At 44.8% G+C, this 27,728-nt stretch overlaps 7 protein-coding genes and 1 long non-coding RNA gene across 10 annotated transcripts; 6 read left to right on the top strand and 2 right to left on the bottom strand.

Moving 5' to 3' along the window:
* Positions 1-291: 291 nt before the first annotated feature.
* On the bottom strand, positions 292-7,361 carry Tre1 (Trapped in endoderm 1). Of its 2 annotated transcripts, XM_017081796.4 has the most exons (7): positions 7,051-7,361; positions 2,025-2,158; positions 1,809-1,954; positions 1,568-1,668; positions 1,400-1,502; positions 702-1,192; positions 292-630 (listed from the first exon to the last, which is right to left on the bottom strand). In XM_017081796.4, exons 2-7 carry the CDS (start codon positions 2,155-2,157, stop codon positions 444-446), a joined length of 1,161 nt encoding a protein of 386 aa, XP_016937285.1. In that variant the 5' UTR covers position 2,158; positions 7,051-7,361; the 3' UTR covers positions 292-443. The 2 variants fall into 2 exon arrangements, with proteins under 2 accessions (XP_016937285.1, XP_065723835.1); XM_065867763.2 differs by lacking the exons at positions 1,809-1,954; positions 2,025-2,158; positions 7,051-7,361 and adding an exon at positions 1,727-1,744.
* Positions 7,362-7,481: 120 nt separating this feature from the next.
* Gr5a (Gustatory receptor 5a) lies at positions 7,482-10,275 on the top strand. Its single transcript, XM_065867762.2, has 7 exons — positions 7,482-8,466; positions 8,530-8,790; positions 8,862-9,056; positions 9,124-9,392; positions 9,440-9,594; positions 9,652-9,904; positions 10,013-10,275. Exons 1-7 carry the CDS (start codon positions 8,343-8,345, stop codon positions 10,103-10,105), a joined length of 1,350 nt encoding a protein of 449 aa, XP_065723834.2. The 5' UTR covers positions 7,482-8,342; the 3' UTR covers positions 10,106-10,275.
* A 142-nt stretch (positions 10,276-10,417) lies between these two features.
* LOC108015117 (ESX-1 secretion-associated protein EspK) lies at positions 10,418-12,161 on the top strand. The gene is made up of 2 exons (XM_017081367.4): positions 10,418-11,667; positions 11,836-12,161. Exons 1-2 carry the CDS (start codon positions 10,865-10,867, stop codon positions 11,915-11,917), a joined length of 885 nt encoding a protein of 294 aa, XP_016936856.1. The 5' UTR covers positions 10,418-10,864; the 3' UTR covers positions 11,918-12,161.
* Positions 12,162-12,553: 392 nt separating this feature from the next.
* Positions 12,554-13,766, top strand: LOC139353353 (uncharacterized). The gene is made up of 2 exons (XR_011604594.1): positions 12,554-12,665; positions 12,731-13,766. It is a non-coding gene; the product is annotated as an uncharacterized lncRNA (long non-coding RNA).
* On the bottom strand, positions 13,449-17,662 carry PGAP1 (GPI inositol-deacylase). Its single transcript, XM_017081683.4, has 10 exons — positions 17,477-17,662; positions 16,688-17,419; positions 16,446-16,628; positions 16,149-16,393; positions 15,609-16,031; positions 15,421-15,546; positions 15,095-15,288; positions 14,396-15,035; positions 14,213-14,308; positions 13,449-14,145 (listed from the first exon to the last, which is right to left on the bottom strand). Exons 1-10 carry the CDS (start codon positions 17,615-17,617, stop codon positions 13,977-13,979), a joined length of 2,949 nt encoding a protein of 982 aa, XP_016937172.3. The 5' UTR covers positions 17,618-17,662; the 3' UTR covers positions 13,449-13,976.
* Positions 17,663-18,004: 342 nt separating this feature from the next.
* Positions 18,005-20,595, top strand: cv (twisted gastrulation BMP signaling modulator crossveinless). Its single transcript, XM_017081684.4, has 4 exons — positions 18,005-18,893; positions 19,773-19,985; positions 20,049-20,193; positions 20,248-20,595. The coding sequence occupies exons 1-4, from the start codon at positions 18,677-18,679 to the stop codon at positions 20,441-20,443; spliced, it is 771 nt and encodes a 256-aa protein (XP_016937173.1). The 5' UTR covers positions 18,005-18,676; the 3' UTR covers positions 20,444-20,595.
* Positions 20,596-20,910: 315 nt separating this feature from the next.
* Spg7 (SPG7 matrix AAA peptidase subunit, paraplegin) lies at positions 20,911-24,445 on the top strand. The gene is made up of 7 exons (XM_017081708.4): positions 20,911-21,262; positions 21,323-21,772; positions 21,827-22,195; positions 22,254-22,790; positions 22,853-23,123; positions 23,194-23,729; positions 24,138-24,445. The coding sequence occupies exons 1-7, from the start codon at positions 21,125-21,127 to the stop codon at positions 24,297-24,299; spliced, it is 2,463 nt and encodes an 820-aa protein (XP_016937197.2). The 5' UTR covers positions 20,911-21,124; the 3' UTR covers positions 24,300-24,445.
* A 1,407-nt stretch (positions 24,446-25,852) lies between these two features.
* dyw (daywake) lies at positions 25,853-27,702 on the top strand. 2 transcript variants are annotated; one of them, XM_065867764.2, is made up of 3 exons: positions 25,853-26,011; positions 26,187-26,679; positions 26,760-26,778. In XM_065867764.2, exons 1-3 carry the CDS (start codon positions 25,930-25,932, stop codon positions 26,761-26,763), a joined length of 579 nt encoding a protein of 192 aa, XP_065723836.1. In that variant the 5' UTR covers positions 25,853-25,929; the 3' UTR covers positions 26,764-26,778. The 2 variants fall into 2 exon arrangements, with proteins under 2 accessions (XP_065723836.1, XP_016937198.2); XM_017081709.4 differs by lacking the exon at positions 26,760-26,778 and adding an exon at positions 26,795-27,702 and having other exon boundaries at positions 25,854-26,011.
* The last annotated feature ends 26 nt before the right edge of the window (positions 27,703-27,728 follow it).

Raw genomic sequence — 27,728 nt, 5'->3', positions numbered from 1 at the left:
AGGTGATCCCATATAAAGGCGTTCTAATATTGACATGCTGTGAGGTTCAGATTTTCGAAAAGTTTAATTTCTTTAGATCAACAATATTAATATAATTAACTTATTATGGGAAATAATGTAGATCACAAAAGAAAACTCCGGAAATTGTATATGAAATTCGTCGATAAAATCAAAACTAATGTCATTGTTATTCCACACGATAGTTTAGAGATGTCGTGACCTCGTTGAATTAAATCATAATACTCTTCTGAAAAACAGACCCGCCTTAAACTTTAAATGAAAAACATCGCCTTCTCAATTGGTCTACATATATATATTTAATTCGATTGTCTTTGATGTAAGCACTGCGGTACATCGTTAATAAATTTATAAACTAAAAAGTAGTAAGTAGGTAATTGATATGAACTACAGGCTCTTAAACAAAGACTCGACTGCGATTTCGATTATACTGAATATGTTTGGCACATTTGGTTAATACTATTCTTCTGCACAGCGTGGAAGAGCGGCGTGCTGCGGATTACGCCCGACAGCTCCTTGGAGTTCTTGCTTTGGTGATAGTTTCTACTCGGCATCGGCGACAACGGCTCGCCCCAGAACTTTAGCAGCGCAAAGATCTTGTAGTAGGCCACTCTGAAACGAAAGGAATTCGGAATAAGTAATACATTCCCGATCCAGACCCACAAGCAAACCCCTTATCTTACCTGTAGTTGCGGTTGCTGGCCGCATAGATGATCGGGTTGATGACGCTGGAGGCCCAGGCCATTACCGAGGCGATGATGTGCAGCCAGGGAACCCGGGTGTTGCGCTCGTCGTCCACCACATTGGCCAGCATCAGCGGAAGGAAGCACACGAGGAAGCACAGGAAGATGGTGACCATCATGACGGTCAGTCGGTTGTCTTCGCGCGCCTTTCGCGTGCACGTGGTGGTCATGTAGGATCCGCCGGCGGAGGAGCCTTTTCCCGCAGCACTCGCACCGATTTGGAAGTTGTCGTGGTTGCGGATTTTCTTCTTCTGGTGCAGTACCGTGATGTAGATGCAGGTGTACGAGACGATTATGACCAGGCAGGGCAGCAGGAAGCCGATCACGAACAGCGTTTTCTTGATAGATCGTCCCTCCTTCTTGAGTATTGTGCAGGAGAAGGTGGCTTCGTCCAGACCCATCTCGCCCCAGATGCCCAAAATGGGCGGTAGCTGCGATTGTAAATATATGTATTACTTAAAAATATTCCAAGTTCTTTATGGATTTTAAAATATCCTAAAATTCCCGAGGATCACTGAGTCTGTAGATTTTTTAATCTTCCGTAAATACCATTTTGGAAATCAATTTCAGAAAAGCTATATGGAAAATGTCTATTTCTATATAGGAAATGTGGTTAAAAGGGTAGACTTATCACTTACCAGGAGAAGAAAGGACACGGCCCATACGAACAACAACTGCAGGGTTATGAACTTCGGTTTATATATCTGCGAGTAGCGACTGTGGCAGGCGATGAGTATATATCTACCAGAGGATTATGGTGGCGGTTGAGGATTATCTTGTGACAGAAGGGATTGAACTGTGCTTACCTGTTCAGCGTGATGCCCACCATGCTGAGGAGTGAAACAGCCACATTGCCATAGAAGATCACCGGAAAGATCTTGCACAAAGTGGTGCCAAAGGTCCAGCTCTACAAAAAAAATGTATATGTTAAAATGCAACAAAGGTTAGATCTGTAACTATACAACTTAGAAAAACCGCAGTGGTTCCTCAAATACTATATTTTTCTCCGACATTTTCAAATTCCATTTGGTAGGGATGATGACTCACCTCCTGGAAGTATCGAACCGCCGTCAGCGGCAGGCTAAAGGAGCAGAAGAGCAGGTCGGAGATGCTCAGCGAGATGACGAAGGCGGTGGTGGCGTGTTCCCGTATCGTAGGGCTTTTGAGCAGCGCCAGCAGCGTAATCAGGTTGCCTGCGGGAGCCATCAGCCAAAAACCGGTTAGAAAAGGAGTTCGAGGAGCAGCAGGATGCGGATTACTCACCAAGAACGCCAATTGTCACAAAGACACAGGCACTAATTGCCGCGAACAATGTCGCCGAATGTGGGTAGATTGTGGTCGGGGGAGCACCTGTGACCGTGTTCATGCCCATTCCCATACTAATGTCCGTGTCCATTCTGCAGGGGAAACAAGGAAAAAACAAGGAAGAACGCTATAGTCGAGTACCTCGACTATCAGATACCCGTTACTCAGCTATATGGAGATATGCAAGCAGCAAAGCGAGATTAAAATGCGCCACCTATCGGCGGTATACAGATTTAAGCGTTATGGGCGTTAGAGTGGGCGTGGCAAATTTTTTTTTGGATCAATCGATAGGTATCGACGAGACCAATACATTTCAGTTAAAATTTTTTATCTAGCATGAAAATTGTGGGCGTCACAGGTTTTCGCGGTTTGTGGGCGTTAAAGTGGGCGTGGCAAACTTTTTTTTGGGTCAATCGATAGGTATTGATGAGAACAATACATTTCAGTTAAAATTTTTATTCTAGCATCAAAACTGTAGGAGCCACAGTTTTGGGCGGTTTGTGGGCGTTAGAGTGGGCGTGGCACTGTGCCGAAACAAACTTGCGCTGCGTAAGAAGCTCAGGAATCTGCACGCCAAATCTCAATAGCCTAGCTCCCATAGTTTCCGAGACCTCAGCGTTCATCCGGACGGACAGACAGACGGACAGACGGACAGACGGACAGTCGGACAGACGGACAGACGGACAGACGGACAGACGGACAGACGGACATGGCTAGATCGACTCGGCTAGTGATCCTGATCAAGAATATATATACTTTGTGGGGTCGGAAACGCTTCCTTCTGCCTGTTACATACTTTCCGACGAATCTAGTATACCCTTTTACTCTACGAGTAACGGGTATAATAATAACGTTTCATTAGCCATTTTCAACATACTATATTATGAGCAAAGAAAGAAGCTCTATCCGCAAATTCCTACTTATTCTTTGGATGCATATTTTAATCTTATCCATTATTGGACGCATATTGATTTAAATTATTAAGCCCTTATAGTTATGGATTTTAGTTCCCTTGTATATGGTATATTAACTTGTTCAGATGTTTGTTATCCAGTGAAGAAGACGTTTCCGACGGCTTAGCTTAAAAGCTTCAGATTCCCAAAACTGCCATATTCTGGCTTGGGTGCCCCGACGTTTCCAAACTGAAAATTTCGCTTTATTTTTTATTTGGGGCAGGGAAAATACTAAAAGCACAACTACTCTGGCCTGGGTAAACATTATTGCCCATTGGTTTTTACTATTTCCTATAGCTCCCTAGGAACAATCTCTTAGAATATAAAGAATTAATTGATCAAACACTATTCAAAAGTTAACTTTTTTCTGTGCTCGAAAAAGGAAATTCGTATTACCCGCAATGTCAAGTTGCTCCCGCGAGAAAATCTGTGAATGAATGGGGACGTAATATACATACACATAAGCGGGAAAATCAAAAAAGTTATTTAATTGCCGTTTTGCGGATGCAATACTGCCGGCTGCCGAGATCACAGCTTAGGAAAACTCGATTTGATCTGCGGGATTAGCAAGGAAGTCTGCTTACTCCCACCAACTTTTCGCATCCGCGACATTTGATTTATGCGAACTGATTTTGTTATAAGATTTTTGCTGGCCAACTGGTCAACCGTAATGATCGAGCCGGTTTGCACGCGATTTGAATTCACATTTGTACAAATTTTTCATCAAAAGTTCGAGTTTTCCACCAATTTCCTCATCACACGAGCCAGGCAAACGGCTTTGAATAATAGTGTATGATACATATACCAAATTGCTGCTGACTGCGTGATTGATGGCCACAAGATTATTTATTATCGAATCAGGATTCAAAAGGAGATCAATGTCAAATGCAGACAGGAACATGAAAGACGGATGTCATTTGCAGTTTAAAACATCAGCCGGAGTATTTTTGCTTGGCGCAAGTACTGGTAGCATCGTAAGTTCCTGCTTAAGTATTTAAAAACGTAAAGGTTATTTGCATAGATGATATGAGAACGGCTTTTGTACTAGTCAGGTATCTTTCTTATGACTCACTATCATCAGATGGCTGACCAGTTTTTGCTGCTTTCTTTTTAATAAGTATACGTTTTAGCTTTATATTTAAATTTTTGTCACGTAGAACTGTGTTGATTTATATCTTAATAGCCGGAAAACGCAAAGCATCCAATGCTAAAATATCGAGATCAGTTGAATGCGATTGATATTACGGATATTAAATGCTTTTCGAAATTGTTTAGGCCAGAAAAAATCAACGCTGTTGGGAAAAACATAGAAAATAAAAGAAACCCGACTTTACACTACGATCAACGGATGCAATTCAAGCGATTACGGCTCCAATTCGATAACGTTACGGATTGGCTACCCTCGTTTCATTTCTAGTAGAAATTTGGAAATAAATAATTGGTTCGATATGCTGTCAGAAAGATCCCTTATCTTCTTGAGGGTTTGATCTGGGTTTCGAAACGATTCTATTTTGAAATCTCGCTTTTAAAAAGGTCCCTCTCCTTTTGAATTTGTAGTGTCGTTATCTTTGCGAACGGGCGGCTTTATCAGCGACTTTAATGCACTTTTTACGACCAATTAAATTTTAATTTTCCTTTCTTTTCCCGTTGATAAGCGGCGAAAGTGATAGAAAAAAGCGTTGCGACAGAAGTGCAATTAAATGGGTTCCGTTTCGGTTTCAATTTCCCGTTTCCCAGTGAAAAGAACCACCGTCATATGTTGGCGTATTGAATCAATGACAGTTTCAATTAAGCCGGGGTTTGTCGTGATATTTTGTTGGTTTAACCCTGCAGATAACGCGGCCGTGCAACTGTTTTGCATATGCACACAATTTCATTTATTTAATGCTTTTTATTTGGATCGGTTAAATTAAAAAGCGCCTTGTTACGCATTTAACGATGTTTCCGGTGCGTGATGGTACTACGCTTCTGGGAACGGGAACCTCAGGGCCCCAGAAGGGGTACAATGTGGAAACATTGGAAGGTGGATGGGGGATGGTAGGTGGTGCCGGGGGAGCGGTTCGCTTTCATGCATGATCAACATGTGTGTTTGCTTTTCAACTCTGTGTATGTTGTTTCAGTTCTTTGGGTCTCCCCAGTCTTTCGTTCTTATGTTTTCGAATAGGGGGAGCAACAGCCAGCAACTGGAAATCTGAATATGCATCCCATCCAATATAAGCACCATCCCGTCGTTTCACATAATTCCATTTCCATTCCCATATACATATGCGTGCCCGTACAGCGGCGGCGGTTAAAAGAGGTCCAAATAGTTTGTTGTTATTTATCAACTTATAAATCATATAACTACAATAAGTGCATCGTTGTTTCAGAGGCTATATTGATTTTACTAATTTTGTGCTGTACTGAACCTACTTATGAAGCACACAACTGAACTTATACTTTCTATTCGACTTAGTAGGACTACAGCTAGAATACCTTGTATCCCGGTCTATTGAGTTTACCGCGAGTGTGGGTGAGCTGCCTCTCAACAGTTGGCAATGATGATGGCATAGATATCAGCGATAACATCCACCCCACTTTGGGATATGCAGATCCCGCACTTTGTCTCCTTCTGGCGCGCTTCCCTTGCAAGTTTACATATTATGTACACACACAGCTAAACACATAAAGGATGTCCATATAGTTTAATCAAAGTCTTATCAGCCTTGGGTTCCCACCGCTCGAAATTCTTCGGAACCCTCCCTCGCCCAAAAATCCAAGACAAGCAGTGGGACGAAGATTAAAAAATAATCAATCAATAAATATGTATTTTGCGGGCGTGAAGGCGAATGCAAATAACGGTCTTCGAAGAATGTGTACCAACGTATGGGGGACTGATGAATATTTATAAAGTTGTGAACGCTTTAGTTTTATTTTTTACATGATATCAATCTAAGTCAAGTAATATCTTATCTTAAAATATGTTATATAAAATTGATATTATTATCCTTTGGAAAAGATCGTTTGAAGCGATTTACTATAGGAGTATAGTGTAAAACCACTATATTTTGTTTAGGGCTTTTCTGACATAAGAGGTCCTATCAAAAATATTACTCAATCCTCTTCTCGGTCTCTCATTCTTATCGTGTCAATGTACCAGTGCCGCTTCTGTTGCAGTTCGCTGACTAATCAAAGCTAAATACCAGTGTAATGCCCAAATAAGTTTTCGATATGAGGGGTATACTATATACCCGCTATGCATATGTAGATAGTGCACATATGTATTGGAGTGTTTTGGAGCTGGGTTTTTCATTTTTTGTTGTTTTCAGAGACTTGAGCTGTATGAGTCGCTACCAACTGTTGCGGTGACGGACAAGGGAATTGGATGATTCATGCAGCTGATGTTTCGACAGGGGAAGAGTGAAAGAGAAAACCATCGGAAGCGGCGGAATCAAAAAATCTGTGTAAATAAGAACAAAAGACTTTGGCAGTGGGGCCGGGACATTATTAGAGTCGAAGCATGTCAAAGTACAGAGAAAGTTATTTTGTACTAATAGTACATTTATTTTTAAGTACTTTTAAACTCGATTTCAATATGAAATGACTTGTTCAGTGTTATAATGCAATCCTTGTAAACAAATGATTCAATGCGGAAACATTTGCAGCAGCATTAAGAAAAAAGAAGCAAACTATTACTAAGTGACTGCACCAAAGGAAGCAATCAGGATGCGAGTCTGAAGTTCCTACTTAATTCGCTACTATCCTGAACGCCCTTACGATCAGTTTCTCTCGGTGTATCGCTGTCCCCCTCTCCATCCCCTCTTTGCTGATTTTATTTTTGAGAGGGTGGAATTCTAGATTTGGGATGGCATGTACATATGTATGCAACATTGTGGAAACAGCCGTTCCATTATCGTTCCATTACACTCACACTCTAGCACAAACACAGTGTGCGTGTGGACCAAATGCAACAACAATAGAAACGCGCAACTCAAATTGTTAACAAAAGTAAGGCCGCTCTTGGCCGGATTCTGGTCTTGAAAGAGACTCACCCGAATTCGAACTCGAACCCGTTTCAGCGTTTTATATATTCTTCGTTTCGTGTTTCCTAAATGCCTTTAAATTGCATTTTGTCAAGCGCACAGCGCCCGTTTCGAGTTGGCAAATGGTGATGTTGACATTAAACCGCGCAGCACAGCAAAAAAATGCAACAACAACGTACTATGTTATATTCTGACTTTGACTTTTCGAGAGAGATGGAGATCTCCGGGCGCAACGCGCGAAATGTCGTATTTTCTTTGGCAATTAACAGCAATAGTACAACGCGTAGTGCTACTCGGCGACGGCGAGCGACTTTACCGATCGAGCAAGAATGAGAAAAAACCATATAAGAGCGGCTTGACAGACCCGAACAAGACTCCGCCGCCCGCCGATGACTGCGGCTATCGCCGTGCTGTTCTATCGATACTCAGCGCCGCGGTGCGCAGGCGCCTATCGATGTTTAAAATTCTCTCGAAATGTCACTTTTGTTCTATTTTCTATCTTAAGTTGGGATTCCTTACTCGATCAGTTTCACCAGCTTAGAGCTAAAACTTCATAGTCGCCAGTTGGTGCTGAACACAGTTTTCGAAGGCCACACGCGTGCGGTTTACTTTGCGGAAACCGTCAGATAAATTGCCAGGTGTACGTATAAATTATGTGCAGGATTATCAAGTGTTGCTTTCGAGTGCCACTTGGTGCCACATTTAGTAGCTGCCGGCGGTTCAAGACGTAAAACATTTGGCTTTCATTTACTGCTTTGGATGGGTAGTTCCTACTTTAAAAATGCACATTTATGCTTATGATTTGGTACTTATCTTTACGCCCATATCCGAGATTAATGATATTTACAACCCGTTAAATTCAATCTACACCTAATCAACTTTCCCAGTGAGCTGCACATTTTTATGACTGGCCAATCATTTATCATTTTTCACTATTAGTGCCAAGTTCATGGCTGATTGAGTGTGTTACCAATTTGCATGTTTGAGCGCCATTGACTTTTATCCGGCTTTTCGTCAAGGTCGCGCTAATTAAATCCTCGTTGTCAGTGATGAGAAAGGCTCTACATACCTACATCGGTTCAAAAATATGTTAGTTTTCTTTCAAACTTGAAATCTTACCCATAGCACTAACAAAATATGGTGCATGCCAAGAAAAAGTTTTAAGAATATGATATTTAAAAGTTAGGTTCTAAAATCTGGGTATTCCTCATCACTGGTCGTTAGCTATAATAGGCTGACTTTTATGCTTTTCCTGCTGCATTTTTGCATTGAGGTTTTCAGTCAGGAATCGAAACTCAAGCATGGTGCGACCACTAAATGACCGCTTTCCACACCGAAGGCGGGCTAATCAAGCTGTACGCCATCTGAAAAGCCAAGGAAGGATCTGGCTGAAACACTTGAAAACAGGATTGGACCAGTGTCGAGGTGCGATCCAATGGGGTCTTGGTCCTGGGTAAATTCCATACATTATTGGCTTTCTTAATCCAGACACCCAGGCGCGGGGAACGCGAAAGAACTTCCTGTGCAACGGCTCCTTCCATGAGGCGGTGTCTCCTGTTCTGGTCGTGGCTCAGTGCTTCTGCCTAATGCCCGTGAGTGGTATCAGTGCTTCCTCCTGCCAAGGATTGAAATTTAGCCGGCGTAGCTGGCGGTTTTGGTACTGTGTCGCGTACCTCTGCTCCACTTCGGTGGATCTGGCTTTCAGCATCCGCAAGGTGGCCCACAGTGTTTTGGATGTGCGCAGTGTGGGTGAGACGCATTATCCATTTATCCCTCCCAGTAAATAGTGATTTTCCGATCGAAACTCATCAAAACTGTAGAGCCCATCGTTTTCCACGTGAGCATTCTGATCGCCTCCTGGCAGTTCCTTAAACTGGCATATCTGTGGCCCGGATTAATGCGCCATTGGGCGGCGGTGGAACAGCGGTTGCCTGGCTATACCTGTTGCCTGCAAAGGGCTCGTCCTGCCCGCCGCATCCAGTTGGTGGCCTTCCTGCTGCTCTCACTTTCTCTGAGTTGGGTTTTGTATTTCCTACCTCTACGTCCTAACTGATTGACAAGTGAAACTCCATGTTTCTTTAGTGGAGCACCTGCTGAGCATAATTTCGGTGGTGTACTACGACTTCTGTCCCCGGAGAAGGGACCCCGTGGAATCGTACTTGCACGGAACCAGTGCCCAGTTGTTCGCCGTGTTTCCCTACTCCAACTGGCTGGGGTGGCTGGGCAAGATACAGAACTTGCTGCTCACATTCGGATGGAGCTACATGGACATATTCCTGATGATGCTGGGCATGGGTCTCAGCGAGATGTTGGCCAGGCTCAACCGCAGCTTGGAGCTGCAGGTGCAACAGGTGGGTATGGACTCTTAAGTACCATCATATAAAGTGTATACCTATAGCCCATGCCGGAAGCTTACTGGACTTGGTCCCGCACTCTCTACCGATCGATAGTGGAGCTCATACGGGAGGTGGACGACGCCGTATCCGGTATTATGCTAATATCGTTCGGCAGCAATCTGTACTTTATCTGCCTCCAGCTGCTTAAGAGCATCAAGTGAGTTATCCGGACAAAAGCACACATTGAAATGAGTACAATAGTCCTGGAATCCAGCACAATGCCCTCCTCGGCCCACGCCGTCTACTTCTACTTCTCGCTGATGTTCCTGCTCAGCCGATCGGCGGCCGTGCTGCTATTCGTCTCGGCGATCAATGACCAAGCCAGGGTGCCACTGCGTCTGATGCGTCTGGTACCGATCGAAGGATACCACCCTGAGGTCTTTCGGTTCGCCGGGGAACTGGCCTGTGATCAGGTGGCGCTCACGGGGCTTAAGTTCTTCAACGTCACCAGGAAGCTGTTTCTGGCGGTGGGTAAAGAGTGATGTTATGTTAAGGGTCGTCCCAAATATCACTGCCACCTGTGTTCCCAGGAACGTCTTCATGCTCATCCCTAAGTTTGTAATTGTATCTTTTAGATGGCGGGAACAGTGGCCACCTACGAACTAGTGCTTATCCAGTTTCACGAGGACAAAAAGTCGTGGGACTGCTCGGCCTCCAACTATAATTAGATATAATTTTATATCCAGGCATGAGTAGTGTTGTCTGGTTTATTATTGCCAGTTATCCGATAAATATCTTAATTTATTAACCAGCAGACCATTCTTCAGTGCAAGTTTGTATCACTCATACGCAGCGTTGCCGTAACTTCAATAGATATGGGCAGTAGTTGAGCAAAGTCCTTTGAATACTAAGTTTTGTAATTTGCTGTGCGATAACTGTGTGCTTTACTTATTTATCTGTAATTCGTCAGTCGCCAGCAATTGCTACAGATGATAGCTATTAAAACACTTTATACACTGTGCTACACAGTTGCGAGGAGTCCGTGGAAGAACCTGTTTTCATCTGCCCACTTTTTTGCACGCGCTTTCCACTTTTCACATCAGTTGGCGGCTGCGGCTGCGTTTTCGTTTTCATTTTCATTTGCGGACCATTTACTTTGGTAATCCAGTATAAGTATGTGATGCAATTGCTGGCCATAAATGGCGCACGCTTCCTAGGCACACCGAAATGCGTGAACCGCTGTTGATTTCAAACTGAACCAGTTGGCCAAATGCCAATGCCGATTGCTCCTAGGCTCCTCAACTCTAGCTCCAGCTCCATGATGCTTCCGGTCAGCGGGTCTAGCCGATCTAGTCCGGTTCCAGCCAATTGTTAACCCAATTCACGAGCGGAGTTCGGGGATCAGATTGCAGATAGGAGTATATAAGGCCCACAATCGGTTCAACGCGCAGACACAAATCGCGCACTGAAGCTCCAGTTAAGACGTTATGGCCAGATATCAGAGTAGCATCCACTGCCTTGGCGGGATCGGGTTCCTAGTGGTCCTGTTCATTGATCAGTTGGCCAGCGGCCAGTTCGTTCCGGGTCCGATTTCTGGGATTCCCCGACAGCAGAGATCTCTTTTCGGTCCGGGACCTCCGCCGGGATGGAGCAGCGGTGGCCTCAGCCACGGCTGGAACGCTCCCAGTTTCGAGTTCAGTCACCTGCCGCCATCCTCCAGTCCGCATGTGACCAAGGACGAGTTGCTGGCCCTGCTGGCCGCCTGGAAGGATGTGGCCGTGAAGCCAACGACCCCGGCGCCGGAGCCAGAGCCCGAAGAGCCGGAACCCGAGCCAGAGACCACAACAGCCCCGCCGGAGGATCAGGATGAACCGGAGCCGGAACCGCCTGCACCAGAAGCGCCAGCTGGCCCACCACCCGGTGTTCCCGTCACCGTATCCCTGCCCGCCTTGGTGCCCATCCAACTGGCAGCCATGTGGCAGCAGCCGGCTCCAGGAGCAGCGGCCGGTGGACTGGGTCCCTTGGGACTGGGAGGCTTGGGTCTGGGGGGTGGAATCGCCTTGAACAATCTTGGCGGTGGTGCGGCTGCAGCAGGAGCTGCTGCAGCTGGAGGCGGAGGAGCAGCGGCAAGATCCGGACTTGCCCGTCCCAGAGCCCGAGCAAGGATCGGAGGGCGTGCGTCTAATGCTCAGCCTGCCATTCGCTTCCCGGTGGCCAATCCGCGCAGCTTCACCTCAAACAACTATGTGGCCCCCAGGCCACGTTACTATCGCGATACGGAGACAATGCGGTGAGTATAAGATCATCAGAACATCAGATTAATAATTCCAAAATAATACTTAAGAAAAGAAGGTTGCATTACATATTTTTTTTACATTCAAGTTCAGAGCATGCTCTTGAATTATTATAATTTCTTGTTCGGAGCCTGTACCATCTAATATTGATATTTTTCTTTCAGCATCAATGTAATGGCCCCTCCGCCTTATCAAATGCCCAATGTTCAAGGGCCGGTTCAGCTTGTGCCCGCCTACTGGCAATAGTTCGTTCACCTCTTCAAGTCTTATAATCGTACTGCCAATTCATTATAAGTTAAACTGTACAAAGTTATATGTTATAGTAATACGCTCATGTGCATGTAGAATGTCATGGCCTGTTAACCAGTCGGATTTGTTTTTTTTTATTATTCCAATAAAACATTTTACCAAAAAATAAATATACCATTAATTCATTGGGGCTAACATGAAATCAAGAGTGAGTTTTGGGCCAAAAAGAAATGAAGTCGGAATAAAAAATGTCATACCTATCTTGAGCTCGTAATTAAATTCCCAATCTAGTGCAATTCAAACCTAAAAATTTTAATTCTTGTTAATTTTCGCAAAAAAAAAGAAATGCGAAAATTGCTCAGCAAATTATTATTCCGAAAAGTGATGGGGGTCGTTAGCTGCTCAAAACCGTCGATCTTTCAACTGTGCGCCCCGGTTTGACCAAGTTATGATTAAAAAACCGCTTAAAATTAATATTTTTTAGAATCTACTTCCAATTTTTAACCTAAAAAAAGTTTTTTCGTTACCATTGTGGAAACTAAGGTCTGGGTATAAGTTAAATGTCTAATATATGGCCCCATTAATTACAATCAAACTCATTGCTTCTAAGTATAAATAAATAGTTTGGCGTCTAAAAGCACACACAAAAGATTGAACAAACCATAAAAACCGATGCATTTTTGACTCCTCAAACCTCTGGCCTCATTTAGCCAATGTTTTTCTCCATTAAAATAAGCACAGCTCTGTAAGCTACTAGCGGCAATATTGAAATAGGCTGTTTATCCCCTAATTAATATACTTTGTACACAGAAATGCAATTTGCTTATATCACTGCACGAATATTGGCAACTTTCGTCACATGCTTGCTGACAGATTCGGCCCCATAAGCGAATCGGTTATGAATATATATGCTGGTGGTCAAGTCCTTATCGGGACATCGTGTTTGGCCACTGAACATTTTAAAACTAGCTCCGGACGACTCCCGTGGGTATTGTAGACGATGGAATGGCTTCACCCAGTTTGCGTGCGGCCACGCCTCCCGTCCCCCGGGCGTTATGATCCACCGACTGATCCAGATTTCGACATCGCACAAATGAGACATTAAGTAGATGGCGTGGATGGACCAAAACTTGTTTCAATCGCCATCCTTGTGGGCGAAGACGAGCTTAATCAATGCATTCGTAATTGCGCACCCATTTAAACAGATCAGCAAATCAATACAGTTTTTTGGAGTTTACAAATGTATAAAATTGTATTTTTAGGGTTAAACAAAGCTCTAGTAAAACATTTTGTTCCTGGTAAAAGTCCGTTTGTGACACATGGCACCTAGAATCATTAGGTCGATGAACTATTAGGTAATCGGAAAAATAAAAGATTTTTTATAATCATTATGGGACGAGCAAAAGAATAAAGTAGTATAAAATCTATACTAATTGTAACATTTTTATGTGTGTGCACAGTTATGCGACTCTTGGCAGTTATTTTACATTTCTTTCAATTGGTTTTAAGAAATTAAAAGCCTTAGGAACCCGCACACAATCTTATTTAATTTTTCAAGGACGCAGAATTAAATAAATTATATAAATACAGATACGTACATATCTCACAGTAAAAATCAACTAATTCTAGGAAAGTATTATACTATTAAGTAAATAATTTCAGAAAATTACTAAATAATACGTCTTTGGCTAAGAGCAAACTAGAGTCTGGATGGGGAGTGTGCCCAACTGGCGACGATGTTTAAAGTCATTTTCACACATTTTCCGCAAATGGAGATTAACGTGTCTGCCACCCGAGATACCGAGGTATCGCTAACCAAAAGCGCCGGCGACAGGCGTAAAAACAATTAATACGTGTAATGTGCGATCGACGCAAATCGAGAGCAACGCCCAATCGGGCCCAGTTTGGACTTCCCGCTAAGAGAGATCCCGATCGGGGCTTATTTACCTCACAACGAGCTGGCTTACGTAAGCTGCCGACCACGACTCCAATCTCGGACTGAATTAACTAACGCAGCAATAATTAACGAATAATAACTTGGAGGACAAAATGTAAACTAGATTTGTGACAGGCGACGCCATAGGATCCAAAGACTTTGGTGGGCAGAGAGCAGGGCAAAGGCACCGGCAATCACAAAATTCAGCCTGTAGATAGCCGCCTGACAGTACAGTAAAACCACGCCGGCTAGAACGTAAAAAACGAGGGAAAGCATCCAGTATCCCTGACTGCAAGTAAGTTTAAACAATTTTTAAAATTATTAAGCGAGCAATGCATGTATGCGTGTATGCTTACCATTTTTGGGGAGCCCTTAGTTGCAGGAGCAAACTAAGTGATGCCAGGACTACGATGCTGGGATATAAACTCGGATCCGGCAGGTCGATGCCATGCCTAAAAGAAAAAGCAGTTAGGCAACACGAAGATCAGATCGTATATTGTGGTCTTCAAAGACTATACTAGCTATAAGTTATAACTTACCGGCGATTGCGTACCCAGGCCAAACTGCTAGGAGAATTGAGCAGCAGCTGCATGAGCAACATCAGCAGCAAAGTGACATGAAAGGAGAAGTTGTGCAAGCCCACGCAGGGCTCCGGGTCCTCGTCCTCCTCCTGTTGTCCACCCTTCTGTTCTAAAGCTTCCTGTTCGGCATTTTGCTCCTTCGCTGCATCTTCGCAGCTGGAAGGTTCTTCTGCTGCCCCCGCAGCAGGCATTCCACGCACCAAATTAGCCGCCTTCTGCCAGAGAAAGTCTTCTAAATAATCCTTATATGCGTTCGATAGCATCAGGAAATAGAATATGAAGGCCAGGAGAAGACCCACTCCGCTGCAGGTTCCTACAGCTGTGGCAATGGTCAGGATACCGAACGTTATAGGCAAGTGGGTCATGATCGATATCATCACGTTGGAGGTTGGCTGGGAAAGGCGTGTTATCCGCAGAGCCAAGCGGTAGAAGGCGTTGCCATAGAGCGTCAAGGCCAACCAAGTGCCCAGAGTGGCCAGCAGGGACAAGGCAATGGCTGCACAATGGATCACAATGGAGACATTGATACTGTAGTCCAGGGGTTCTGGCTCCGGCAGCATGCTGCTGGTTATGATTAGCTTCTTTAGAAGCCGACAGGCTGATATTTCATTAAACGTATAATAAATGTAAGTGGTAATTACAATAGGTAAAACAAACCTGTGACCACATAGAGCGAGGTGTACTGCATGTAACCCACATAAGGCCGCAGGCTACGAAAAGTTCCAACCTGGTGGAAGGTTTCAACTTGCTTCCTTAGCACAATCAGTAGAACGCAGACCAGGTGTGCCGGCATCCAGCCGTAAAACTCGAGCACCAGTCGAGATAATGCAGAGGAGTAGGAGTACTCATAGCTAGACAACACAAATCAGAGTGAGATAGTTGTAGCCAGTGGAAGTAAAAGAGATACAAAATAATACTTTACTTATCTAGTTTTACTTGTACTCTTTTTATGTATAAATGACCATTACGTTTGCGATGCTTACCTGATTCGATAGCGACAAGTGGGATCCAGGTAAAGATCCAGTGTCACAGGATTAAGCGTAGTATTGTAATGCCTGGGCACTAAGGTGGGTACATTTACATACAATTGAGGTTTCTGATCAAAAGATCTGGAAAATTTCAAAAACGCCAGCATTAATACTACATATCGTCAATGAAATAGCCAACTCACTTAAGGGTCTGGAAACGTTCGAAGCCAGCAGCCCAGGGAACACATATCCTGGCTGTCACTCTGTACTCCGAACTAATGCACTGCAGCGGCTCTACAATCACTCGAATGCTCTGGTATGGATCCACCATCTCGGAGATGCGTAGCCGATGATGCAGCGTGCCTTGAAGAGTTTCGTTTATTATAGGCAGTCTTGCCATGGTGTACCAGCGTGGCATCTTGATGTCCGTCACCCGCTCTTGGGGATCGTAGATGTCCAGGTTGTAGCCAATTCGCTTGGTGCTCGGTGGCAGGCGCACTAGCACATGGGTCCACTGCACGTAGGTCTTGCGCAGGTTGTGCAGGTCTAAGATGGCAATGCTACGGGGATCGCGATCTTCGTTGGGCAGTCGCTGGACGAGGTGCATCAGCGAGGTGGCCTTTTCGCTGGACAGAAAGATATATATTCTCATTAATGTGGCTTATTGTTTGGTTATTAGGACACATGTGGAACTTCAATTAAAAAAAATGCAGGTTAGAATTTTTATATACGATTCAACGCACCAATATAGCTGTGCCGTCTTATTGTTGTCCAGGGCCGAGCAGCCAAACAACCAGTCTTCATCATCAACATTTAAAGCCTCGATGGCGGTTTTTTTGTATCTCTCCTGACGGAGCAATCCTACTAAATCAAAGAAGGTGCCCTTGAGTCCGTTAGTAAAGTACTTGTTTATCACGAGACGACGCTCCTCGTGCCAGTTTCCAGCGGCTCCGAATCTCTGTGTGCTCTGTTGCCGTCTTCGTGGCTTCTGTGAGTATATCTTTAGTATTGGACTGAGATTGGCATTTTAAGGAACCTACGACAAAGGTGGCTAGGGCCGACTGCAGGTTGCGCTGCTTGTTGGTGCCAAATACGATTGATGAGCGATCCTCGCGCACATACGCGATGCTGAAGAGAAAATGATTTATGGTCTGCATAAACTGCAAGCACCACACGGCGGATAAATGGTCGCAGCTCAGACTAACTTTGGGTATAGCCGAGGTCTGGGGGACAAGATACGAAAATATACAAAGATCAGGAAGGCTAAATAATTTTCAACTACCATGGCATGTAAATCGTTAAACCGAGAGCTGGTGAGACCGGGGCGCACCAGCAAATCTCTATTACCGCCTCCCGTGGAAATGATCAGCACGTTGTCCAGCCGCGCCGAGCTGTCTTGGCTGGCCATTCGCTGCACACTTGGGGGTCGCTGGTGCAGGCTGTCGCACACATTCGTGGTCATCGTGGGCACCGTTGCAGTGCGTAGCTTGCTTAGCATAGCGTTCGTCTGGTCGTAAAAATACTCCAGCTCGGCGTCTAGGTTGAGCACCGGCTGATCCAGCGGCGTGGAGATGCTGACAATTGTATTGATGTGCTGACCAATGGCCGGATCAACCAACACCGACTGGGCCAGCTTTCCACCCATTGAGTGGCCAATCAGCACGATGGAGGGCTGCTCCGCGCGCCCCTCGTAGATCGACAGAATAGTGCGGATGCAAAGCTTTAGATAGTTCCGCTGGCGAGGCAGATAGCCCCCGTACAAGGCAGACAACTCCTCGTCGTAGTCAATGGTGTAGTAGTCTAGGTGGATGCCCGCATCGTCCGACATGGCCTTGCGCAGCGCCACGGACGCCAGAGAGCGCACCTGCTTGTACGAACCGGCATTGCCGGGAACGAAAATCACCGGAGCACCTGTCATCCGACGCTTAAGCGGATCCAGCGGCTGTCGCACGCCCTCATAGTAGTAGTAAAGTCCGTAATTTGGATACTGATCGCCATCCTTGACTCCAACTTTCTGCAAACCGAGTATAACCAGCATTTAGTGGCCCTATCTTTCACAGTTCGGTCTTACCGCAAACATTGGCTCGCCAAACATGTAGGTCATCCGGCAAGCATTTGGCTCCACCTCCACGTGCAAATTGAACAGGCCGTAGATAAGGCAGCATATTGAGCCGATCACCAGCAGAACCGCACAGTTTCGGAACATAAACATCCTCGATTTTCAATTTTTCATGTCTGTTTATGCTTGTTGTCCCACCTGTGATAGAGATGAGTGCGGCGCTATTACAATTCGATAGTTTGCGTGAGGAATAGGGGTGGGCAACCGGTAGTTGGTATCGACTTTTTGTATAATTTGCTAAGACCATGCAAGAAGAACAGCTAGAATGCTCTCTTCAAAAAGCATACCTTTAATTATTCAAATTACGTAGTAAAAATAGCAATCTCTAATAGATAGTTACGTCAGATTCTCTAGTGATGAATCGACGATGATGTTGTTACTTTTAAGCCGTGACTTTTCGCGACCCTTTTACGGTTGCCGCAGATGCGCTCATCTCTAGCCACTTGATCGACACACATACATAAGTATGTATCGAGCCGATCCGAGTTGTTGCTTTGGCTAGTTGATTATTCAGTTGGCGTAAGCGTGCGCTCACCTCCGATCCGATCCTCCAGATTCAGATACATGTACATATATCGTACCGGAATTGTCAACAAAAAGGCAGCGGCGCCGGCGTCAGCATCATCGATTCGAATCGAATTTCTAAGTCTGGCCTGTGAGTGTATGCGTGGATGCGTGTGAGCCAGCGCCTTTGTGTGCGCGCGATTAGTTCGCGTACTAAGCTCGGCTTGTGTCTAGCCTGGCGATATTGTTCTTGTTTTTGGTGGGAAGAAAAAGACGGTTTATGCCCTTGCAATAACAAAAACAACGAGAGAGAGAGACATTGTCGCCGAGCAGTTGCTCCGCTGCCGCCGTCGACGTCCGCTGCCGCAGCGAACAGTTCGATCCGCTAGTTGTTGCTGTTTAGTGTTCGTTGTGGTGTCGCTTGTTGTTGCTTTGATCCGTTCCGAATTCGAATCCGCATCCGATTGCGATATAATTCAGTCAATACAAATTACTTATAATATTTAGTGCAAAGAGGCGAAATGTCTGTGTGCCAGTAATTGTTGTTTGTTGTAATTGCACCCGCACACAGCCACGAGCACCAGTGCACACGTATATACGTATATACGGGAGCGCATTCCAATCCCTACACACGCACACACAGTTACCATGGAAATTTGGCGCTCGCTCACAGTGGGCACCATCGTGCTTCTGGGCCTCGTCTGCTTCTACACAGTGGAGTCCTGCAACGAGGTCGTCTGCGCCTCCATAGTCTCCAAGTGCATGCTCACCCAGAGCTGCAAGTGCGAGCTGAAGAACTGTTCCTGCTGCAAGGAGTGCCTCAAGTGTCTGGGCAAGAACTACGAGGAGTGCTGCAGCTGTGTGGGTAAGGAAGGTCGTCCGGTGGGATCACCGTTTGGGTGGTGGGAGGTGTCCATATGAATATGTATGTATTTGATCACCAGTGATGTCAACTGGGTATGTGTATGTGTGGGATGGAGGGGGGGATGGGAGGGGGTGAGCTTGCGATGTGCTAACTAGTTATCGATATCAGGCTTGAGCTGGTGATCGGTCTAGGGTTTAAGCATTATAGCGCTGAATAGGAGACAATTTAGACCTGGAGGGTCATATATTGTTTTTCACCACTTATTCATTGCATTAACACAGCAATTGTTTTAACATGGCAATTTTAAACTTGCCATTCATAAAACAAATAATTATACTCACGGCTAATGGGTGTTATATAGATGTAATAGCTGCCAGGTATATTTTAGCAATACTCAGGCGCCCTTGAACAATTCTTAAGGACCCACAAAATCCCCAAAAATGTTGAGTACTAGCTGTCATTTACATTTAGTTATGAGCTAGGAAAAACTGTTTATTGATGTAGTAAAAAAGTAAATAATCAAGCTGTAATCATCCTGATCGGATTTTCTTGAAATGCAATTTACATTTGGCCCATTTGATGTTGTTTATAAACAAATCGAGCATGACGATGAAAACAAATGTGCACATGAGATCAGAATATGAAAAGTGTGTCTTTTTTCGAGGAATAAAAATAAATCATATTAATGATCAGATGCACAATAAAAACAAGAATCCGGTCGTAAATATTAGAATGCATAAATAAAGGTTGTTAAAAACCGCTATTTCCATTCGAAAGCATTACACGATTTAGTATGGGCTATAAAAGTTAACACAATTAATTACTTTTTACAATCCTTTCCAATTCCTTATGGGGCAATATCGATCCCTTTTTTTCCAGAACTCTGTCCAAAACCCAATGACACGCGCAACTCGCTGTCCAAGAAGTCCCACGTAGAAGACTTCGATGGAGTGCCGGAGCTATTTAACGCCGTAGCCACTCCGGATGAGGGCGACAGCTTTGGCTATAACTGGAACGTGTTTACGTTTCAAGTGGACTTTGACAAGTACTTAAAGGGTCCTAAGTTGGAAAAGGACGGTCATTACTTTTTGAGTGAGTGGCGACTCAGGAAGGGTTGATGGTTTCGCATTCCTATAACATTCCGATTTCTTGTAGGAACCAATGATAAAAACCTGGACGAGGCGATTCAGGAGCGGGATAACATAGTGACCGTGAATTGCACGGTTATATATCTGGACCAGTGCGTGTCGTGGAACAAGTGCCGCACCAGCTGCCAAACAACAGGCGCCAGCAGTACGAGGTAAGGAGAAGAACAGATACGGCGAGAACTTTCGTTCATTGGTCAAAATAACAGATGGTTTCACGACGGCTGCTGCGAGTGCGTGGGCTCCACGTGCATCAACTACGGCGTCAACGAGAGCCGCTGTAGGAAGTGTCCGGAGTCGAAGGGCGAGCTGGGCGACGAACTAGACGACGCCATGGAGGAGGAGATGCAGGACTTCGGGGAGAGCATGGGCCCCTTCGACGGACCCGTGAACAACAACTACTGAGCGACGTGCGGGTGCGGTCAAATGCCATTCAACGAACAGAACAGAACCACATCTAACAAATTTAGCTACTCAATTCAGTGACATTATTATTATGTAGTATGAAGTAATATTTGTATAGCACTATTATTATTATTTTATTTACAAAAATCGAATAGGCGCTTTGAATTGTTTTACTTATTGAACCGGCCAAGATATATATATAATACATTTTTTTTAACTTAAATACAAAAAGTAGTTTTTGTTCGTAGTTTCAGCGGGTTTAGGTAATTTATATGCTTTTTAGGCTTTTAAACTCCGTTTATTATTAATTTTTTTTTAATATTTTATAAATATTACATGTTAAAGTACTTCAACTGTTTTAAATGATAGTTCTCATTATTTTCCGTCCATATTCTAACGGTTTTTAGTGTGACCAGTTGAGGCTATCACTGTTGCGTTAAGCGTTTCGGTATTTTGGGCGTATAGAGCCTACTATTTGCGGCAAACCAAATTTCGTGTGTTTTTATTAAAGTTAAATCATCATTATTTGGTTATTTGGGGGTGGCTCTAGCGAGGCACAGAATTTGGGAAGCCGTTTGGCCGTAGTTCAGTATTAACAAGGGCTATCGACTTGATCGGGACCTGTCAACGAAATAGAGTTACGTCGGAGTTACGTAGTCGCACCGCTTCCGTGATTTGGAAATGATGTTGAAGGGCCTGCGGCATGTGCGGAATGTGCTGCAGCGCGGCGGCTCTCAGTTGGCCCAGATCCGCGGTACCACGGGGCAGCCCCAAAGAATTTGTCAGAAGCTATCGCTGCTCCAACTCAGCCGGCGGCAGGTGCTTTGAATGGGTAACTGCAATCCCCCAGAGGTTTAATCAGGGTGCTTCCTCCTCCAGGTGATGCAGCTGCAGACGGAGTACAAGGCGATTGTGGGCTTGATAGCCCGCTCACTGCAACTGACCCCCAAGGAGGTCCGACTGATGCACCTGCGCAGCCTGAGCACCGCAGGAAAACCTCCCGCTCCCACGGAGGGCAAGGCGGAAAAGTCGACCAAGGACGGATCCAAGAATGAAGATGATTCCTCCAAGGAAAAGCAAAAGCAAGCTGTCGCGGCGGAGAGCAGTGAGAAGAGCAGCAAAGCTTCCCAAGACGAAGGCTCCAGTAGCCCGAATCCCAGCCCAAGCAGCTCGACCGGCGAACCCGGCGAGGATCCCAACAAAAACAGCAACGAGAATGATGAAAAGATGCGTTCCGTACTGACCAAGGCCGTACTTTGGCTTTTTACCATATACATGTTTGTGGCCTTCTTCTCCTTGCTGATTACCCCGCGTTCCGAGAGACCAGAGGTAAACATGATCTTCATAGTAGTAGTCAATAACCTAATCCTTTCCACCAACCAGGGATCCACGCGCTATGTGTCCTGGAATGAGTTTGTGCACCATATGCTGGCCGTGGGTGAGGTCAAGGAGCTGATCATACGGCCCGACATGGAGATGGTCACCATAATCTTGCACGAGGGTGCGGTCATAAAGGGCAGGAAGGTGTCGTCCACCATCTTTCACATGGCGGTGGCTGACGCCAACAAGTTCGAGGAGAAGCTACGTGAGGTGGAGAAGCGGCTGGGCATCAAGGATGGTGTGCCGGTGACCTACGACCGCCAGACTGACACCACTGGCCGCATCCTCATGCTGCTGCTCGTCTGCGCCCTGCTCGTGTCCATTGCCACCCGCATGAAGAGCATCAAGAGTCCCCTCAGCATGGATTCGTTTGTGGGTAGTGCTCCTTAAGCCAGAGAACCGTGGGTCATAACTGCTTAAATCTTTTCAGAACCAAATGGGCCGCGCCAAGTTCACGCTGGTTGATCCCTTCGACGGCGGCCGCGGCGTGCTCTTTCGTGACGTGGCCGGTCTTAGCGAGGCCAAGCAGGAGGTAAAGGAGTTTGTCGATTACCTTAAGTCCCCGGAGAAGTACCAGCGCCTGGGGGCGAAGGTTCCACGCGGAGCCCTGCTCCTGGGTCCGCCGGGATGCGGCAAGACGCTGCTGGCCAAGGCGGTGGCCACCGAGGCCCAGGTGCCGTTCCTTAGCATGAACGGCTCCGAGTTCATAGAGATGATCGGTGGCCTGGGGGCGGCGCGAGTCCGCGATCTCTTTAAGGAGGGCAAGAAAAGGGCGCCGTGCATTATCTATATCGACGAGATAGACGCCATCGGTCGGCAACGTTCGGGAACGGAGAGCATGGGGCAGGGCAGCTCTGGCGAGTCAGAGCAGACACTTAACCAGCTGCTGGTCGAGATGGACGGCATGGCCACCAAGGAGGGTGTGCTCATGCTGGCCAGCACGAATCGGGCGGATATCCTAGACAAGGTACGACATTTACCATGATTCACTTAATTCAACATCCCAACGGTTATTTTTATATTTTGAAGGCCCTTCTGCGACCCGGTCGCTTTGATCGCCATATCCTCATAGATTTGCCTACGCTGGCGGAACGCAAGGAGATCTTCGAGAAACACTTGTCGTCGGTGAAATTGGAGTCGCCGCCCACGACCTTTTCGCAGCGACTGGCACGGCTGACGCCGGGTTTCTCAGGTGCTGACATCGCAAACGTATGCAATGAGGCTGCTCTGCATGCGGCCCGAAATACCCAAAAGGAGGTCAGCAGCAAGAACCTAGAGTATGCTGTGGAGCGACTAGTTGGTAAGTTGATCTGCAGATTGCACAATACTTTTAGAGTGCTATTCAAGTATTCAACTCCCAACTCCTTTAGGCGGCACTGAGAAGCGTTCGCACGCTTTGTCGCTGGCGGAGCGCAAAGTGATCGCGTATCACGAATCCGGACACGCTCTGGTGGGCTGGATGTTGCCCAACTCGGACATTTTGCTCAAGGTGACCATTGTGCCGCGCACCAGTTTGGCGCTGGGATTCGCCCAATACACCCCTAGCGAACAGCATTTGTACAGCAAGGAGGAGCTGTTCGACAAGATGTGCATGGCGCTGGGCGGTCGTGCAGCCGAGAATCTTATATTCAATCGCATAACGACGGGCGCCCAGAACGACCTGGAAAAGGTGACGAAGATTGCATACTCGCAGATCAAGAAGTTCGGCATGAACGAGACCCTGGGACCCATCTACGTCCGGGACGCGGATGAGACGGAGGGCGGTGGTGCTATGGGCAGCGGTGGCAAAAAGCCATTCTCGCGGGCTATGGAAAGCATGATCGACAACGAGGCGCGGCATGTGGTGGCCAGCGCCTACCAAACCACAGAAGGGATACTCGCTTTGCATCGCGATAAGCTGGAAAAGGTTCGTTGGTACTGCTTTCTTACTTTATATCGTTTCCCAAAGAAATTATTGGAATTTCTTAAAAAAATCCTAAAATCATAAAGCCTATGCGTGATAAACTTGTATAAAGTAATTGATTTGTTTGTAAATCATGTCAATTAACGATATTTTATGTTATAGACGTGTTTCTAAAACCTCGCAGTATAAAGATAATTTACTTAAGATTTGATTGAGATCCTACAGTGTAAATTATAAAAAGCGTATAATGAACATGCTTGATTATAGTTAATCAATATCTATGAAACTAGTTATTTTAGATCATTGTAATTCGCTTACGCTTATTGTTTTGTTTTCAAATCGGATATGCTTCCGTTTTGTAAGAATATCCTATGACACACGAACGTTCCCATTTATCACCATCTATTTCAGCTGGCTGAAGCTCTGCTTGAGAAGGAAACACTGGACTACGACCAGGTGGTGGAACTGATTGGACCGCCGCCGTACGATCTAGGAAAGCGGCAAGTGGATGGTGTGGATTTCGAGCAGTCACTAAAGAACCTGGGCAGCGACACGGACGCCACGAAAGCCTGAGGCTTTGATTATAACTCAAATTCAGAGTCATAGTCCCAGAGTCACAGTCATTCATCATACGCCACGTGCCCCGAGTCGCTCACCTTTCCGCCCGCCCCTGGTTCATGTTCGTTGAATGTAAATAAAGTTGTTTACCTTTTAAATGATTCCAAGCCGTGTTCATTATCTAATTGCCCGCTAATAAGCCGCGTCTCGTCGGGCAACCCGATTTTGAACTACCTAACGGATAATACAATCCAACTCTAGTAATGATTGCCGTTCGAATGAATGAATGAATATGACTGTGACTTTGAGCTGGAAAACAAATTGTTATGTATTTTTTTGTTGAGCTGAAAGCAATGTATTAAAATCTTTTTAGAACGAATATTGTTTGTACGAAATTTTATGTAGCTAAACAAACATGGGATCGTGCATAATTTTCATGACAAAGTAAACCTAATAACAAATGTTGATGAGCAAAATTCGTTTCATATAGTTTGTCTTAGCAAAGCTAAATTGCGGGTCTCATTGAAGATCCATCATTATTATTTCCTGATTTTTCGAAATACTTTTGTACATAATACCCGTCGTTGATCAGGGTGTTGCGTAATCAGCGTCATCACACCGACACGGCAGGAGATCAAAGTTTAATTCCACACTGACCTAGAACCTGACGCGCACTGTCAATTGGCTGAGCATACACAATCACCCGGTGACCGTACCGATGGTCACCTGATGACAGCCGGAATCCGCTGATCCACTCCATATCCATGTCCAAATCGGTCGAGGGATACATATTTTAAATATTTTTGAAAGCTCATAGAAGAACAATTAAAAAAATTAAATAACATTTGGCATATTTTACTAAATATCTTTATCTATTCAACAAAGAGTTTTACTGGCAGATATCACCGAAGATACATTCGGAAACGTTGTTTTAACGAGACTATTATTGGTGGATCGGAGTTACGTAAATATCAGGGTCTACCACATTTATGTATATTTGCCTTTATGGGTGCAATTCTAAATTGAACTGAGATGATAGAATCTCTATAGATGGAGAAGAGAAACCAGTTCTCCATTGCAAACCAAGTTGAGAATCATTTAGTTTTCACTCATATTCAATTGAATTCGATTTATGACCCGAATGCTGTTTAAACTTTTCTCATTTTAATACCGACATATTATTTACTTCAGTTACCTACCTAAGTTTTAATTAATAAATAAGTTGTGCATAAATATGCAAAAAAACATAAATGGTACTCGATTTTTCAGCTAATTTGCATTTCTTGAATTTGATTGAATTGTTACCAATTATGTATGTAAACCAAATAATAAACATAATTCCTTGTCAAGACATGGAATAATAAGTTATTCAAACGAATCTAAAATCAAAGTTTGAACAAATATAGTTTTCGATAAAATTCGCGGATTTTCCAACTCGGTCAAATAAAAATACTAAATTAAATATTCAAATAGTGTTTATACCGGTACGATCGGGTTTAGGAACACTTAATTTGATCTGGTCCCAGAATCGCACTAAAACTTGCACTCGGCTTCTAGAGGATGCATAAATAGGCCCGGCTTTGGGTTGGAGGGTGTCAGTTGTCGCTCAGCTAAATCGGTAAGCAGAAATCGGATTACAGAGAAAATGCAGTTAACCGGTGTCTCGGTATTATTGTTATGGATCGGTGTACTGTGCCTGGTTCCTAATAGTGTCTCCGATTTATTCCGTGAGTGTCCAAACGTTTAATAAGTTTTTTAGTCAATGCAATTTTTACAAAGCATCTAGTTTTTATTAAAGCATTAATAAGTCTAGGAGTCTGTAGTATATTACTTTTAATCTGCAGCAAAATTACCATGACTATTTAAAGAAAGTTTTATTTGTATTCTTGGGAAATACCACAGCATCGCCCCTGAAACGGTGCAAGGTGGAGGATGAGTCGTGCCACGTGACGCAGGCGCAGACCTTTTTGGATGCCTTTAAGAAGGGCATTTCAGGACGGCAGGTGCCCGGTCTGGAGCCCATTTATCTGGGAACATTGCGCGTCGAGAGTGGGGGCCACTCGGAGTCCCTGCAGTTTAAGTTGGTCATGAGCGATGCCAAGCTCTACAACCTGGCTAATTCCGCGGTGGTAAAGAGCATGAAAGGCTTCTCCAAGGACCTTACAAAGCCGCTCAAGCTAACGATGGTCATGGATGCACCGGAGCTGGTGGTGCGGGCGAAGTACGATGTTAACGGCAAACTCCTCATCCTGCCCATTGTTAGCAAGGGCGATTTAACCATTCGGCTAAACGAGGTCCAGACCAAGTCGAGGGTTATGGTGGAGCCCGTAAGGCGGTCCGACGGCCATACATATCTTAACATCACCGATTACAAGACGATCACCAAGATCAAGGGGTGAGTAAATAGAAGCATTATAGAGATTTTTGCTTCCAAGTACCAGGCGAACAGAAGTTGAAATAGACGACTGAGTAAAGTTAATTGTTTAAAAATTATACATTTCCATTCATAGTGGCCACTTTGACATGACGAACCTGTTCAACGACAACGTGGAGCTTCGGGAGAGCACCTTGAAAGTTCTAAACCAGGAGTGGAATACCCTGGCTCTCGATGTCCAGCCGAAACTCAACGAGGCCTGTTCCAAGGCCTTTAGATCCATATTGCAAAATTTGTGGAAAAATATACCTTATGACGAGTTCTTTGAGACGGAATAAGCAATAAGCACAAATATATCCAAGATAATAGTATACTATTTTTATACCCGTTACTCGTAGAGTTAAAGGGTATACTAGATTCGTCGGAAAGTATGTAGCAGGTAGAAGGAAGCATTTCCGACCCCATAAAGTGTATATATGATTGATCTGGATCACTAGCCGAGTCGATCTAGCCATGTTCGTCTGTCCGTATAAACGCTGAGATCTCGGAAACTATAAGAGCTAGACTGTTAGGATAGCAAGTTTGTTTCAGCAGGGTGGCACGTCCACTATAACGCCCACATTCGCCCATAACGCTACAACTAGCGTGTAGCGCTCACATTTTAAATTATTGTGTAAACATTTACATGAGACTTTGTTCTAATTATCAACACCCATACTCCAAAAATTATTCAAATCGGACCATTTATAAAAAAGTTATAACCAAACAATAATTAATAATTAGCAAACTCAATAGAGTGCAAGAGAAATGGAGATACATTTATACCGAAAATCGGCAACTTACGAAGTTTCACTACCGCCAGTGAAATTTCGTAAACAGTCGATAGGAATGAACGATATGTGGCGCTTTTTTGTTAGCTGAGTAACGGGTATCTCATAGTCGAGACCGTCGACTATAGCGTTTTCTCTTGTTACATTTTAAAATATTATTTCACTCATAAAACAAGTAGGTATAACAAAATAAAGTACATACATATCTATTAAATGACCAATTACTACTTTTGGGGAGAT

Source organism: Drosophila suzukii, chromosome X, assembly GCF_043229965.1.
Source record: "Drosophila suzukii chromosome X, CBGP_Dsuzu_IsoJpt1.0, whole genome shotgun sequence".
Taxonomy (NCBI): domain Eukaryota; kingdom Metazoa; phylum Arthropoda; class Insecta; order Diptera; family Drosophilidae; genus Drosophila; species Drosophila suzukii.
This window is presented reverse-complemented; position numbering and strand designations above follow the sequence as displayed.